At 27.0% G+C, this 18,434-nt stretch overlaps 1 protein-coding gene across 3 annotated transcripts in view; it reads left to right on the forward strand.

Moving 5' to 3' along the window:
- Positions 1-14,405, forward strand: part of LOC111687106 (protein N-terminal glutamine amidohydrolase) — a 16,874-nt gene extending 2,469 nt beyond the window's left edge. For 2 of the 3 annotated variants that reach the window (XM_046955706.1, XM_023449524.2), the window contains exons 2-6: positions 1,489-1,679; positions 10,030-10,183; positions 11,257-11,405; positions 11,539-11,663; positions 11,747-14,405. In XM_046955706.1, coding sequence (XP_046811662.1) covers positions 1,621-1,679; positions 10,030-10,183; positions 11,257-11,405; positions 11,539-11,663; positions 11,747-11,880 — 621 coding nt within the window. In that variant the 5' untranslated portion in view covers positions 1,489-1,620 and the 3' untranslated portion in view covers positions 11,881-14,405. The remainder of the gene's footprint in view (positions 1-1,488; positions 1,680-10,029; positions 10,184-11,256; positions 11,406-11,538; positions 11,664-11,746) is intronic. The other variant, XR_006941482.1, reaches the window with a different exon arrangement.
- The last annotated feature ends 4,029 nt before the right edge of the window (positions 14,406-18,434 follow it).

The raw sequence follows: 18,434 nt of genomic DNA on the forward strand, positions 1-18,434 counted from the left end.
TAGATCAAACCTTAATAAATTTGTACAGCTTTTCTTATTTATTTACATTTTTATGTAAAAGATGCCGACTACTGGGTGATGCCGACATTAGGTGCATTTACCCTACATACATATGTATGTAAGTATGTATTTGTATGTAATATAATAAGAATTGTGTTAACATTGAAAAAATAGAAATTTCCCAATTTCAAATTGGATTATTTTTTAAACAACAAACAAACGGATTATGTACTCCAACCATGTTTACAGAACAGTAATTTTAAAATTGATCATCCAACTTCCAGTTTATTTGGTGAATAGAAAGATGGATGATCCAAATGGCAGTGGACACTGGTGCTGTAATATCTGTTGATCTCGTCCCCAGGATAATCTAATATACTTAAATTAATTAACTTATAATATTGCAATGTTAGGACTAATATGCATACCTATGTATGTCTAGTTAAAAATAGTTTTTGTTAGTTTTTTTTTAAAAACATCGTATTCATAATTCAAATGTATTACAATTTTTAGCACAATATGCTTGTTGAAAATAATTTGTATTTCAAATATCATCCTTCCCGCAAAAAAATAGCAAATTTTCTCAAAATTCGCAATATCTCTGCGCTAGCTTCACAAAACAATACTCTTGTTACTCCAAAACGAACCACATTTTTCTCACAGTCTCAGGAAAAATCTTTGCCTTACTCAACAACAGTATGCTTTTGGTGTAGAAAAGCAAATGTTTCATTTGAGTTGATGTAGAACCGGGAACGCGTTCGGAGGTCCTCTCGCAACAATTTAATGTTGCAACCAAATACTTCTCAAGAAGAAGAAATAGTAATTAATATATGGAGTTTATAAACACACTAACACACGCACGCATACAGAAAAAATAAAACATTAATAAATCGTAAAATAGGAATATATTTTTATATTATTTAGTTTAAAGAAATCAAAAAAGTAAAAACAAACAAGTGGTGCCTTTACTAAAGCTTGGCCTAAAATAAAGCAAGTAATAAAAATTCTAAATGTTTAAATAAAAACTTAAAAATCCAGAAATCTCGTTAAAAAATGAAAAAGTTGCAGACTTTAATTTAAAAGGCACGAAAAATTATAATTAAAATTCATATTAAAAAGCCTTGCACGTAATATTGTTCTAAATAAAAAACACATAATAATTGAATAAAATTCGTAAACACGACTATATGACGAAGTTCTCATATTTCTTTTGTAACCTAGAAAAATTCTTCAAAATAAAATATAATCTTAGGTATTAGCTTATTTTGAGATATAAATAAGTACCTAAAGCCTACACATCCTGTGCAGTGAAAATTAGCAAAACATCCATGTTAAATAAATTTTAAATTTAATGATTTTATTTCCCCTAATAATTTTAAAATTTCTTATTTATGCGTGTATGCATTTGAAATTTGTGAAAGTGAAAAATTGATATAAATGATTAAATAATTTAAAATCCAAATCTAAAATGCAATAAATTTGAAATAGATTTCGACTCATCAAAATAAGCGTACGAAGAAAAGAGATAGAAAAATTGTTGCGGCATACACTCGTATAATAACAGCCACACTGACTGGCCACTGACATCATCATCATCATATTTATCACTGGATTTTCAAAATGACCACAGATCTGCTTTTTCCTAAAATTGCTGATTGTTCATACGTTTCATGTTATTGGTAAGTAACAAATTTGTTATTATTTAAATGTATTTCATTTTATTAATAACATTATGATAAATATTATATACATATGTATGTATATTTAATTTATATTCTCATCCATTTTTAAAAGGTGGATTTTAATTAATTTTTGTTCTAATGTGTCCAAAGGGATTAATAAGAGTCCCATAGTGCATATGAATAATATACACCTAAATATTAACATACACTCACATGATTAAATAAAGTCCAATGATGCAACTAACCACATTCCTTTTAATGGTCTTGCAGATTAAGATTAAACGAATATTTCTATATTAAGCTTTTTAATATAATTAATTAATATAAAATTAATTATATTTTTATTTCCTTGTCAATATTGTATATGTATATAGCGATCGTTTACAATTGATTTTACAAAACTAAATGGGTTTTCGTTCAGTTATTTCCGATTAAGAATACATCATGCCATATGCCACTCTCGAGAACCGGTCACTAATGGTTTGAAAATAAAATTCCATATTTTAACTGATTTTATTAAGGCACATCCAAAATTACATGTATTTAGTATGTTTAAAAATAAGGGACACCAGTGTTCCAATTTTTTAACGAAATACAAATACATGTTAAAAGGAATAAAATCGTGGGATATCCTTTGAAGCATTTCTTCCATTTCAAAATAAAGTATGTCACCTAGTCATATTCATAAAAATTCCACCGGTTTAGTTTTATACGTGAAAGGGTTAAAGATGTAAATTTAACGTGTAGACTTAAAAAATTCACGGAAGCTATTTAAAACTGTGTCCAACACATATGTGTAAATAGGTTACGCGAATTTTCAAAAACTACTTTTGACCAAAAATTTATTTTCCTGGCCCTGTGTGCCTGGGATTCCTTCATTATCCCATTTAGAATTTTTTTTGTATTATTTCTTTGATATCATTACTTCATTATCCTTATGTAAAAACTATACTATTTTTAACAAAATATTGTCAAACTAGAACACATAATTATTAATTGAAGACTAAAAGGATTAAAATCATTTACAATTTTTGAAAATATAGGATAAAAAAATTAATGGTATTTAAAAAATCTTAAAAAACATAATGTTTGAGGCTCAAATAAACTCGAACTAAACCATAATGAATTTGGGAATTTTTGAGAACTTTTAAACCGATCCTTATCAAATTTGGCAGGCAAAAGATTTTTTAGACCAGATATATTTTCGGAAACTTAAAAAACAATTAAAATATTAAGGGAAGTCATACTCACTCACTCACAAAATTACATAAATAAATACATGCATATGCAATCTTATATGTATATTCTCTGTATATCCTTATTGTAACGTGATTTTTTATATGAACAATTTATAGTATTAAAAGTACATATTTGAATATATTTTTATTTTCATTAAATTTTAAGAAAATTCCTTAATGCCAAAAAAAAATAAAAAATAAACGAATAAGAAGAATATACTAAAACTACATTAAGCTCTCAGCCAGACATTGGAGAGGAATAAAAAGCGACCCACCACAACAATATACAACTAAACTCAGAATGCTGAACCTAAAAATTACCAGCAGCAGCAACAAGAACAAAATACAAGGATATAAGTTTTTAATGTACGAAAATAAAACTAAACAAAACGAAAACTAAAAGAATAGTCATACATAGAAACAGAAACACACAAACTCTCACACATTCGTACTTTTAAACATATTTGCAGTACTCGAAAAGGAAAAAGGAGTTAAAAACCATAACATTTCTCCCTCTAAGCGTGAGCATGACCGTTTGACCTAATTTCTGACGCGTTTGAGTAATGAAAGTATTTGAATATGAATAAAGTACAAACACACATACACATATAGATACAGATACAAAACGCAGAGGTATTCAAAGATATGCACACATACATATATATGTGTATATAAATATATATATAAATGTAAGTTTATATGTATGAGTATAAAAACTTTTAAAACCCATTTCATATTAAACTATAAAAGATTTTTTCTACTTGCTGTCTGTCTGTATGTTTGTCCATATTAAAGAAAAGTAGGATCCATTTTGTGCATATACTCACACACAATCTTCCTCAAATTCCTATAAAAGTAAAATTAAAATAACAAAATTGGCTAGTTATCATTTTCCGAAATTTAATGAACATTTTCAAAAAAAAACTATATTTGTTTACCTTTAAGCCTAAGGTAAAACACACAAAACAGTTTTAGTTTATACTTATTTCCTTTTATTCTCTTTTTTTAATTTTGTTTAAACTAAATGTTCTTGTAGATTTATATTTTATTTCAATTAGGGTATCCAAAGAATCTGTAAACAATTATGCCCTTATGAAATTTATTAATTTATTTTAACATTTTTCCTTCAGTTATTAAAGAAACTTGTTTGCGAGATTTGAAAAATAACCGGCTTACTTTTTATGAAAAAGTATTTCCGTGGAATTTTACCTTAACTAAAACTAATTTTCTGATAGAGGCATTATAAGGTCTTAAAATACAAAAAATAGCGTTTTTGCCAAATTTGATCATTGGAGACTTTCTATTTGTAATAATACTATTACATTATTAAAAGCCCCATTCGCAAGTTCGGTTGTTAACTATAATTACATAAATTAATCTTCAGCTGACTTTGTATTTTAATTTTTAGAAGAACAAATTCTATTTGTATATAGTATTGGTTGAAATTTCTTATTTCCACTAAATAATAGACAATGATGCTGCTCCTTATTATATAATAACTGGAGATACAGTGGATGTTGTACAACATCGTCATCGCCATCACTGCACCATTAAGCCAACCATGTTTTTATTTATTATTTATCTCATCTAAGAATTAATTTAATAAAACTGAAGGCATTCAATCCATCCACCACTCAATAAAGTAATAACATTTTTATTCCAGCCTCATTTGTGTTGGTGGTATGCATTTATAATATAAAAATTTCTCGTCTAAGTGCATTCTTCTTTTGTGGGACTTTAAGGAATTCTTAATCTTAAAGAATACTTGATATTAATTCTAATAAAAACAAGTAAGAGGTTTATATTCTACTGTGCCTTCACCATATTATACTAAATAAAGCAGTCACTGTGAATTTTATTACAAACAATAACAAATTTGATAATATTATCAGAGGTTGTCTCGGATTTTTACTCATATCTACGTTTCTGCACTTATTTTGCATTCTTTAGCGTTCTTTCCGAAAGCAAGTCTGAAGGAATTATTGAAGATTCGGATATCGCAGATATCTGAGGTCCCCAAAAACAGATTTCGACATACACAAGAGCACTTTCCCATGGTAAATGTAACCTTGATGCAAGACCCTATCTTGGAGTGATTGCAATTTCGGGGAAAAGGGGTGCTACCAATACCTCTAGTCTGCCTGGTCTATAAACAGGTGATGATCAAATGTTTCCTCCGCTTTTCCTTGGAATGATTTGACATGGAGTCGAACCTGAGAACTACATAATCTGTTACTACGAGTGGGCAATTGGCGGCAGGATTTTGTCAGATGGTTGAGGTTGCCTCGGGATCTATGTTGTGGCTGTGTTTTAAACCCAAATTCGAAGAAAAAGAAATTGACGGTTAAAAGACTAATGTATGGTGGAATCTATAATTCCGTATATCTAGAGGGAGTGTGTCGGATCTTGTTCTATATGAAATTCTGTTCATTGTTATTAAGAATAATATCCTCGGTTTTTTTTTTTTTTGATGGATTTCGGTCTATCGAAGACTCAACAGAGGCCATCCCATCTCCGTGGTTGTGAACGGAAGTGATGTTTTTACATCATTTAAGTTAAGCAAGGTACTGCAATAGATACATGAACCAGCAAATCCATGTACAAAAATTGCCACCTGCGTGTAAGTAACACAATGGGTGATGATGAGTCGACCAAGAAGCTCACCCCGTGGTTAAAAAAGATTCGATATAGGTCAATAATTCTATAAAGTCATTAAAATCAGTATTATAATGAGTTTTTTGGTTGATCAATGGTTTATCCAATAAAGGCAGTTAAAGTTTTTCATCTCTCAAAGTTTTCCTATCTACGTCTCTGATAATTAATGGCACAAGCAACAAGATAAATATTGTGTCACTTAATCGTACGCAATCACTTTTGGGGTATACTGGCGTTGAATGTGTGTATGTATACGTTATTGTTTGTACATACTACATAGATACACATATTATTTTAAAGCGAACAAACAACCACACGCTATAACGAAAATGAAATTCCTGCAATAACAAATGACACCAGAATAATGGTAACTAAAATATAAAAAAATATTTATGATAAAGAGTCCTCGGTACTCCCACAAACAGAATCCTCTGCACTCACTCTTCTAGACAAACATAATGAATGCCCAAGAAACACTTTCTTTGATATAAATACTATGTTAATGTATTAAAGAATTGAATTAAAAGTCTGATGATCAACAACATCACCTATAATGTTTAATTTTAAGCTAATTAGATAAATGGTCTAATTTAGGTTTAATAAATTTCAAATCCCATAATTATCCTTAATTTTATAGTAACCGAAAATTTCTCTAAGGGTACTGGCACACGTTCAATATATATTGATCTATTTGGATCACGACGCATTTAAATGGATTGATGGATACGTCGGTATGCTACACGTTCAATATTTTTTACGTCAGTATTTGGAATATTTTATGGTATACGGGTCTGCGGATGATTAAACAAATGCCGCGAAAATCCCAAAATAACACAAATTTAGAAAAAAGCTATTTTCTTTTATATTTTTTAAAAACTTTTCAAACGATATTTCATTTTTGTTTGTTTTATTATATTTATTTTTCGGGTTTTCTGTGATATGGAACACGATCTGTCAATATTACATGCTACACGTTCAATACATATCATAATCACGATATATATTGAACGTGTGACATTGCCCTAACACGTCTATGAGATTCTGTCAATAGGTTAATTTTCAAATTATTTTTTAATTTTCAATAAATTTTTTTTTGGCAAAAGTATTTCGTGAGTTTTTGCTCATTGAAGGCTTTACATCATTAAGCGAAGACACTTTTTCCAACATGTGTTATATTTCTATTTAAGATAGGTAAACACATTCTGTAATATATGTAATATAACAAGGATTTGTTTGCTGGGGACTCTTTTTAACTCTTCTATTATGCCCACCATCAAAAAGATGGGATTATATATATATATATATATATAATATATATATATATATATAATATATATAAATATATAATATATATATATATATATAATATATATATATATATATATATATATATATATTATATATATATATATATATATATATATATATATATATATATATATATAATATATATTATATATATAATATATATATATAATATATATATATATATACATATATATATATATATAATTTTATTTTACAGAAATATTCCCTATAGGTAATGTTTGCTTGGTAATGAAAATGGGCACACTTTTTATATAGCCCCTCCGAAAAACAGTCATAATTGTTTTATACATGCGAGTATAACGATGAAATTTGATATAAAAAAGACTTATTTGAGCCAAATTTTCTCTACCAAATTTTATAAAGATCGGCCCATAATTGATCCAACCCCTCATATATAGTATAAAATGCGAGTATAGCTATGAAATTCGAGACACGGAAGTAAGTTTCTTAAGGTACGTTCAGACCTATAAAATATTTGACGAAAAAGACGTAACCACTATTTTTTGTAAACTTATTTTCAATTTTCCATGATTTTTTAAATTGCTAATAATGTCAAAACAAATAATAAAGGTATATTATGTTAGTTAGTGTTAGTGTTGATGGTGGGTATATAAGATTCGGCATAGTCAAATATAACACTCTTACTTGTTTTTAAATTTAAAAGTATACAAATACAAATGTATACAGTATATATACATATATTATACAATGTACATACATCGTTATATGTAATTAATGCATAAAAACAAAAATTTGAAGAAAAACTTTCTAGCTCTCTGGTCCCGCGGGATATCTTCATTGATTAATTCACAGTATAAGATTATATCAGTATGTTGATGCCTGATGTCTGCGTTCAGTGGCTGTTCAGTGTTACCAGAAATTTTAATACTAACCACCATATTCAAAAATGCTTAATAAAGTATAGATGGTTCATTGAAGGAATTTTGTTCTAAATCTGTAATAAACGATGAATATCTTAATAATTAATTTGATAATATATTAAAAGAAAATACATAAAATAAATATTTTAAATAAAATAAACTGGCGGCAAATGGTAACACTGATATGACCATAATTATAAGTACATTTGTATAGAATTTGTTTATGATACTCCATAGTTGAAAAGGTAAACAACAGCATCATCCCAGAAATTAAAAAGAACTCGGAAAATATAAATGTATATTCGCAACATTGTGAGTAATATAAAAAATAAGATTTGGAGACTTTTCTCTCTTGTTCAAATTTCATTTCGTCCTGTGACAAAATAATTACAATTTCTAACTCTATTTGGAGAGGACGTTTTATTATTGAGAAAATTTATACTGTTACAAGAGAGTTCCATCAAATTTTAATACATGTTTACATATATATGTATGCATGTATGTATGTGTGGATGTATGTATACGATATATTTTTTCAATTCTTACTCACGTCTATATGTTTATTTTTATTTAAGAAGAACCAATTTATATTGCTGTATTTTATAGAATATTTATTGTAATTTCTCTTCTGATTACAACAAATGTTACTGATGAATTATTGCAAATGTATTGTGAAAAATATTATCACGTGTAAAATGTCCGAGAATCCTTTTTCACTCTCTTAATATTATTGTTGTTGAGGTTAACAACGAAATCGCCAGTTCATCGGCATTTATATTGTGCAAATATTTAAAATCATGAAATTTAATGACCAAAACCACTTAAAAACTGGTCCATCAATGAATGTAAATATAATGTAAATATTATAAACATAAGTATGTATATGGGCGCTTCTCTACAAAATGAAAATTAAAAACAAAATTTTGATTACTTTTATAGAAAAGTAATAAAGTATCAAAAGTTAACATCTTATAAATTCTCATTGTGTGTTATTTGTTTCGCTTGCTGATATAGTCCCCTCTTTGATATTCTTATTCTATTAGTAAACTGCGTCTTCAAAGAAAAGACTATTTGAAAATTTATTTTTAAAATTTTTTTTTTTGTGTTTAAATCACAGATAAATCTGCATTCATTTGCTCAAGAAATTTTAGGTTTTTAAAAAGTATCACACTATAACGACGTTTTGTTAAGTGAGGTTTATATTATATAGTAACATAAAATGGGATCAATTAACAATTAATAAATTATCAAGATCAAAAATTAAAAAAAAAAAAAAAAAAAAAATAAAAAATTAAAAAGAATGAAGAAATAGCTATCTGAACTCTATTAGTAAATTTTTTGCTAGGACTAATAGGTAAAAAATTACACTCATTTGAATAAAACCCTCTATGAGCAAATTGTCCAACTTTGATCTTCTCTATGTCCGGCAGTACTTATCCGATATATTTGAAAAGTAGTTTCTAACGTACTATCCAATAGTACTAACGTTTATGCAAATTTCGTCAAAATCCCCATATGTATATGTTTCAAATAACCCAAAAATATAAAACTATAACATATGTACATATGTATTTTAAAAACGTTAACATTTGCCTATGTCTGGGGCTACTACGATTGACGATTTACATTGATTTTATGTAAATTGTATTAATTTTAAAATTCTCATTTAATCAAAATGCAACTAAAAACTTCTTCATTTTAAATTCACTCAACGTATTTAGACTATTCGTCATTTTACTGTTCTAGTTTTTATTTAAGCTTTTGTAAACATGTTGTTTGTGTTTTATCCTTTGATAACCAACACGTTGTTGCTGCTTGATGGTTAATATGATTGACCACAAAAACATTGCCTGTCCTGGTGGTCACGTGAGAATACTTTACTACCTACAAACACTCGATTAAATATATACATACATATGTACATAAATATTATTATAAATATGTATTTACATTAGGGTATCTCCGTTTGTATTAAGAAAAAATAAGGGGTTAATGTTCATATATAACAGACAAATTAAAAAAATCTAATGAAGTTATACTTATTAGCTTATTTCTCTACTACAGTTCCTATTAAAATATCGTTTTAATAATGTTACTAATACCCTTTCACAGTTTCGATACGGTTGCAAACATTGTTTTATGTGCACTATTCAATATTCTCCAAAATTACAAGTTTTATATTTTATTACATTTTTACAATACATCCAAATTTTTTCTAATCCTTTATTTCTTTCCTCTTTTTAGCGAAGAAAATGTTTGGAAACTTTGCGAACAAGTTAAGAAAACCCGTAACGACGAACTTTCAAAATGTTATGCTGTGTTTGTATCAAATGAGGGTCGCACCGTGCCCTTATGGCGCCAAAAGGCGGGACGAGGAGATGACCAAGTTGTGATATGGGTAAGCAGATTATTATTTTCTCGCAATATATGTACGTATGTATGTATGTATGTATGTATGTATGTATGTATGTATGTATGTATGTATGTATGTACCTGTTTCTAACTCTATACATTTTTAATTTTCCCACATCATTTTTTCTGTTTTCCCTCTTAATGGCCTTAAACACGCAAACAATTTGCATATGTTCGTTTTAATACTTGTTGTCGGTTTCAAAAATGTATATTTTAAAATTATAAACTTCCATACATACATCTGTACATATTTCATAATAAAGCATGACATTAAATTAATTTAAAGTAAAAGAAACTTTCTTCCACTAATCTTTAAATCGCATATTTCTATACTAAATACGTATGTATGTATGTACGTATTTACATGAGTATACATGTACAATTTTCTCAGAGTCATTACATCACTATCAAATGTAAAAAGTTTCAATATTGTACAAGTTGTATTTGATCAAATACATTACTAAATGTTGAAATACATTTATATATGTCTTCTATTGAATAAATATGTTTCTTTGCTAGACGAAAAACATTAATTTGCTACCCAGCAAAAGAAGTGAGGAAAAAGAAGTAGAATTTTCACCACAAATAACATTCATTCCAATTTTTGGTGAAAAACCTATGAATTTTACATTAGCGTGTCATTGGAGTTATGTTGTTCATCTTTGGCAACTATGAACTACATCTAATCTTATTCATAGATGCAATAAAAATCCGATATTTGGATGTCAAAAATAAACCGAATTCGTTCAATGACAAGCTTATGTTAATTTTATTGGTTTTTACCAAAGTTTGATGTACTTCAAATATGTTATTTGTTATGTCTTTTCTACATATTTTTCCTCACTTTTAACTGTATTTTCATTTGTAAGGAATTATTTGGTTTATAAAAGCAAAAAATATGTAATCGCATTTTTAGATGTGATTAAGATGTCGTTTGTAAAGTATGACATCAATTATTTTTTGCTGGGTACTGGTTTAATATTTGCCGGCAAAGGCGCTTTTATTGGCCGTTTTATATTATGTCATATTTTTGAAATAGTTTTTGTTATTTCATTTCAGGACTATCATGTATTTTTTATGCATAATCCTTCCCCAAATAGATGTCTGGTATTCGATTTAGATACGACCCTTCCTTTTCCAACATATTTTCATAAATATGTTACAGAAACATTTCGTTCCGATTTAGCTTTAAGGCAAGAACATCACAGGTAAGAAAAGCTTTTGTCACGTTTTGAATACATATTAATTTTTAATAAAGGGATGCACACGTAAACAATAATACCACATTTTTTGACTTGTGCAGGGCTTTAGTTTTTAAACATATTTATTTATTTATTTTAGATTCTTTCGTGTAATACCTGCTGAAACATATCTTGCTGAATTCTCGTCAGATCGAAGGCATATGAGAAGGCCAGATGGTAGCTGGATAAAACCTCCACCTTCGTATCCGCCCATACAATCTTGCAGTAAGAATAATAATTGCTAATAAATATACGAAAAATTATACAATTATCCAATACTTACTAATGTTGTTCATCTTTTGTTGCAGGTAATACTCACACTTTGGGTGATTTCATTTGTATGAGTCCCGGCAAAGGACCTGGTTCGGTCTATAGTCTTTCAGAGTTTGTTCAAAATTTCTATAAATCTCCAAATGTTGTGGCGCAACAAAATAATAAATAATATCATCCAATAGATATTTTTAAAGTGTGACTATTAGTTAAATTTAATTGAAAATTTTAATTTATGTACTTTAATACTAAATTAAAAAATTAACATTACAATTACCAACAACATTAAGACTACCGCACTTTAAAGTTAAAGAATAATAAAACTAAAACAACATCAGCAAAAAAAGGAATATGTATGTGAATAAAAACTTATTTTTTGTTCTATTTATTTAAAAAGAACACAAAAATATCACTTCAAATGTTTACAGGCGGAACATTTTCATTCATTTGATTCAAAATACTTTGCTTGATATTTTAAAATAGTATTTAGCAACACAAATGAAATGAAAATCTAAACATGAAATTGTCGGCAACACCGGCTGTGATAAATGGATTAGCAAGCAATTAAGTTGCATTGCTACAATATTTTTGAATATCACGATGTATTATTTATTGTTAAGTCGTATTTCATTCACAACGACCCCGGGTGTGGACGACAGCCAAACATTTATATAAGTTAACTTCTATCTGTGGTTCTCTTCGATATGGATATAAAGCAAGACCCATTTATTGAAATTTAAATTACAATTAAGGCTACAGGTAAAACTTATTTTGTATTTGAGAAAATAAAACATTTTCATAATTTTACAAAAGAAGCAAAAAAAAAATAAATTGAAACATTGTTCTTAGTTTTGTTGAAGTTTGTCAACACAGAAAACTGTAAACAATTATAAGTTTCGTCTTTCTCGCGGAAAATCAAAATCATTGCATTTTTATATAAATTTTTAACACATACATATGTGTGTTTTTCACAGCTATTTTTATTATATCAATTGATGTCGGGAGAAAAAATATATAAAATACAAGACCAAATACTCGAGATTGTACGAAAATAAAAATCACACATTTAAATTAGAATTTTGAATGTTAATTTAAAAATTAAAATCAATTATACATATATTTTTAAATATCTTAAATATTTTACAATTTATACCCTTAAAAAATATATATTACTAATACTAACTTTATCTGTCTATAATTTATGAAATTTTTATTCCTAATCTCGCACAATATACTTACATATGTATGTATGAATTTATGTACATTGAACGAAAAATAAAAATATACTTACATGCCTACATATGTATGTATGTATTTATGTATTCTATATGTGTAAGAGATCAGAAAACGGACTTTTGGTTTTTGTTAATAACTTGTGTATGTAAATATGTTAAAACATTTGAATAAATATTTTATTCGAATATTATTTCAAAGAGACTGAAAGTAGTAACCAAGAATGTAGTTTGAAGGCAGCATTATATATAGTTTCTCGCATTTCAATAGCAAACACAAAACCAAAATAAATACAAAATTATTAATTAGTATATTTATTTTTTTTCCAAAAACATGAGCAAATATTTGTTTACTAAAACCCACTAGAGCCCACGTAATGCTAAAATATATAAAATTGTTAAAAAGACTGATGCCTGTTAATATGGTAAATATGTGTATCTTATAATTTTTTAAGGTCCTGCAAGCTCCCTCCATTATGTTAAATACAAAATTTAATGAAATAAAAAGTATATTCATGTTTTAAAGTCCGTTCATCTGGTTTTATAGAGTATTTTTGCTTAATCTTGATAAACCTTTTTTGTTATTAACTATTTTTAAAATTTATTAATTATGTACTTATCTAAGCATTTAGTATTTAAAATCGTTTTCATATTTTTAAGGTTTCTATTGTAAAACTCTAGTTTAACCTTTTAACAAATATTGAAAAAAAAAACAAAAATCAAGTTAACATTGTTTCTAGTAACATATTTTACAGCAAATTTACATTAAATTTATCGATTTGTATGTGTGTAATTTTCTATTTTTTATATTTTTTAAAAACTAACTTATTGATACAAAATACTACACGAGACATTTACTCTATCGTTTTATAATCACTAATAATTTTTAATATGTAATTGAAATAAGAAATTTGTTATGAAAAAATAAATATTTTTGTTAATAGATTTAAGAATTAAATATTACAGTAATAATACGCACCATTCCAAAAATACTACAACAAATTGGAAATATTTCTTTAAAATACATTTTAAACACAAAAGGTCTACAAACTATTAAAACATTTATATATTTACCGAGCCTTAAAGAATAATATTCAACAATTTTATTATTTCTAAGGCATTTAACAATTTCTGTTTTTTTACACATTCATATCGAGGAGTAATTGCAAAACTAATGTTTTGATGATATTTATTGAAATTTAATACATTTTACTGAAAACTTTATTGACATTTTCCAATTGGCCAATGACTTTAAAAGAAAAAAATTACTTTTTTATATGAATCCAGAAAAAAACCTTTCACATAAGACAAACAAAATTGTTTTTTTTTTATTTTTTTTTAAATTTTAGATTTTACTAAAAACTTTTTTATGCATTTTAATTACGTATATTCAAAAGACAACAATAAAATCACACAGTTACGGAAGAACAACATACTCTAGTTTTAACAACATAATATTGACAACTGAATGGAATGTTAAATTGAAATATTAATAAGATTTAATAAATGATGCAGAAAATGCAGATTCGGGTACATACAGATACACAGACAAGACACAATTAGGAAATCGATTATTCAGAATGATTGAGAGTATAAGCAAATGAAATAAACAATAAATAATTAAAGGAACGCATTGAAAATTTTACTTCATCTTAAAAATATTACAACAATTAAAACTTTTCACACTTAAAAGCAATTTCATTTTTATCACTTTAAATTGAAACATTAATGTGTAAGACATACATACAAACAAGATACATACATACATACATAGATCATATATTAAGTGATAATTATAAATTAATATAACAAGTCGATTTAATCATATACTATACATACGAGTACATACTATTTATATGATTATTAAATAACTCCTTATATTTTAAATATGAAAATAATTCTTAAATTTATAATAAGATATAAAAACAACATTTGTTCTCTACAAACAAAAATAAGTAAAAAAAAACTTTTTAAATAAAATAATAGTAATATTCTAAACTCAAAAACTAATAAATAAAAAATCTATATTTCACTCCTTTTCTCTTCCTCTCTCTCTATCTGTTAAAATGAAAACCAAAAATAGTTAATAAGAAAGTGCTTCGAATACTACAAAAGAAAAAACATTTCTTAAAATAAATAAATAAATTTTGAAATATACAGACGAATACAAAGCGAAAAAAAACTACAAACCAAAATAGTTTTGACTCTATTATGGAGAAAAGTTAAAGTAAATGCAATGTTAACATTATATTATTACAAAAACAAACAAATATAAAATGAAAATTATAACTAATAATTAATTAATAAATAAATGTAAACAAATACTTAATATAATTTTTTATTAAAACAAAAACTCAGTTTAAGAATAAATAAAAAATTTAAGCTTCATACAAAAAATAAATTTAAATGGAAAATGCAAAAACAATAATTACATTTTTAAAAGACGTTTATGAATACTAACAATTTTAAATATAAAATTTTGTCTCATTATTTGAATCTATTTTAAAATGCTACTGAAACACACACACACAGACACAAATATCCATATTCGACACAAATCGTTTATTAAATAAAAAAATATTTATTTTCGATTAATAACCAAATTAAAAAAAAAATAATCTTAAAATCTTTTTATTATTGTTTCAATATAAACAAATCTTAATATATTTTAAATTATTATATTTTTAAAATTTTGTTTCATCTTTATATCAAGACGATCACTTTTTATTTTATTCTAATAGATGTATTTCTCTACCAATAAAAAGTAAATCCGTTAGATGGTTTTGACTGGACCACTCCACGTTAGATGTACCTAACCTAGATGTAGTATTTCATAGTTTTAGATCCAGCCTATGCAATGAGAAATCTTACGATATTATTAAGCATAGATCCAGATACCTCACCAAGGTTAGGTACGAAGTAACTACCAAGAAAGAAGGTTCTTTTATCGGATAAAGCAGGTCATTCGCAGAGAAGATGGAAGGCCTTTTCTTCATTTTCCCTGTCTTTGCAACTGCGACAGTATTCATTGAAGGATAGCCCAAGCCTATTTACATGTCTGCCTAGCAGGTTTGCATCAGAAGCCTAACGGGGGTGCTACTGGAGCGGTATTGGAAATATTAAGACCAAATCCAGTTCTGGCAAGCTCATCAGCCTGTTCAATTCCATAATAGTTCCAAACAAGGGTATTGTCAGACAGGCGACCCAGCCTTGATAGATCCTTCTTGCATTGTCTAACTAATAGGGAAATGGAAGTATATGAATTTAGTGAGAGAAGTGCCGCTAGACTATCGACAAATATTCCTATGTTGTCGCGAATATTGAGCTCGTGTAGTACCCTTCAAGATGACATTATCGCTAATGTTTTAGCTTGAAAGACACTACCGCTTTTGGGAAGACGGTGAGATATACTCACCCCATAGTCTTCACCGAAGAAACCCGAACCAACACAACAGTTCATTTTAGAACCATCTTCAAAAATTATTGTGGTATATTCGCTGAAAAGATGAAAGACTAAATGGACGAAAGTCTTTCGCATTCTCTTAACTCCTTTTGCCTGCTTTGGGAATAAAAATGACCTTAATATTTCTCCAATTTACCGGGGCGTTGATGAGAAAGAGGCTGAGCAGCGTATATATTCTATGAAGCCAGGGGATGATATATTCTTTTGTACTTTTTAACATTACTGGCTCCGGTGATTTGAATGGAGAAAAACTATCAATCGTCCAAACAATTCTATCGTGGGAAATGATATTAATGTCTATTCTCGAAAGTCTTACTTTTAATAGCGATTTCCTTGACAGCATCTTTGCAGTCGGAGAAATGAGTATCCAGTAGGATGTTAAGAGATTTTGCGAATATTCTGACCAAGTGTCGTCCTTCCTTTTAATGTAAGTTGCATTAGATTGTAAATCCGTTATTCCATTAGGAGTGGTAATTTTTAAACAATTTTATATAAAAAAGCTTCGGCTGCAAATGCTTTAAAGTTTATGATATGTACCCTAACCTAAATTTTAATTAAATTTACTGATATAAAATCGAAACATTCCATTATAATCGTTCTTGACATATTTAAAATTGATTTAAAGTTTTTACTTTAATCAAACTAGATTAATATGTAATTAACAATAATTACTATCATAAAAATAAATAACATGTAATTGTAATTCCATTTTTTCCATTACATTTACTTTTAAATTGTAATTGCGTAATGATAAATTACTAGTAATTTAAGTGTTACAAATTTTAGTATGATTATATGTTATTGTAATGTAAAAATTCAATTTCTCAAGTAACATTATGGATTTTGTATTATTTCGCTGACGGTATTGAAAGGCAATGTTTTTAAACCGCTTTGGAATATGAATTAATAATATATTACATCGAAAAAATTAAGTATAAAGTGCTTGTTTATTTCAATCATTCGTTTAATACAAAACTATTTAATTTCTTTGGATATACCATTATTGTAGTTAGGCGAAATTAAATAAATAACAAAAAACACTTACATATTAATTCTGTGAATCATTTACATAAACACGCTTATTCTGAATTATAAACACCCTTAAAGTTTGTACCCTATCTTATACATAGAGCATGTCAAAGGGAACAAACTTCTAGGGTAATTATTGTTTATAACACTATGCAACACTATTTTTGGGGGGCGAAAAATTCCGTCACAAAATTAAGGTATGCCATTAGTGTATTCAAACCCCCGAAGCATTTTTCGCTGCTAGGTCAAACTTTTACGCTATCTCTAGTTGAAAGTTTATAACGGGATTTTCAACTTTAATTAATCGAAACTATTAACGAATGGGGTATCATATGAAAGCTTCTTCGAAGTGCCACTGAATAATATGTAAATCAAGAATTCAAAATTTTCGCGGTTTCCAAAAAAAAAACAAAAATTTTTTGGAAAAACGAAAAAATGGTATTTAAACTAAATGACACACATTAAAAATTTTTCTGCGAAATGCCCTGTTTAATGTGTATAAGTTAAATGCGAAAAGATTGAATATATTTAAATACTTATAACATATTTTTTTTTAACTTAAAATTATAATATTTTTTTAAAAACGAAAATTTTTGATTTTTTGCACATTTGATATAAAAAGGTGGGGGAAAATATTTTAATTTGAAAATAATTGCATGTTTTAGAAATGTCAATGACTAATGTAAAAGTTTGATACATATATTGAATATTTTTGATATAAATTTTGAGATTGTAGAAGAATACACAAAAATGCGAATATAAAAAATAATAAAATACAAGATTAATTTAATCACATAGAAATTAAATAAAAATTGATTAATTTGTCAAAATAATCCGTATACTTTTCGAAAAAATTAAATCTTTTATTAATAATTTATAATTTTATGAATTATGAATATGGGAGCTTTTTACATTTAATAATGCGCTTTCGAAAGACCTTTTAAATGATACCACTGTCGCCCTACTCCAATAAACATTTATATCTTTGCATAACAAGTGTTT

The sequence above is a fragment of the Lucilia cuprina genome, chromosome 6 (assembly GCF_022045245.1).
Source record: "Lucilia cuprina isolate Lc7/37 chromosome 6, ASM2204524v1, whole genome shotgun sequence".
Taxonomy (NCBI): Eukaryota; Metazoa; Arthropoda; class Insecta; order Diptera; family Calliphoridae; genus Lucilia; species Lucilia cuprina.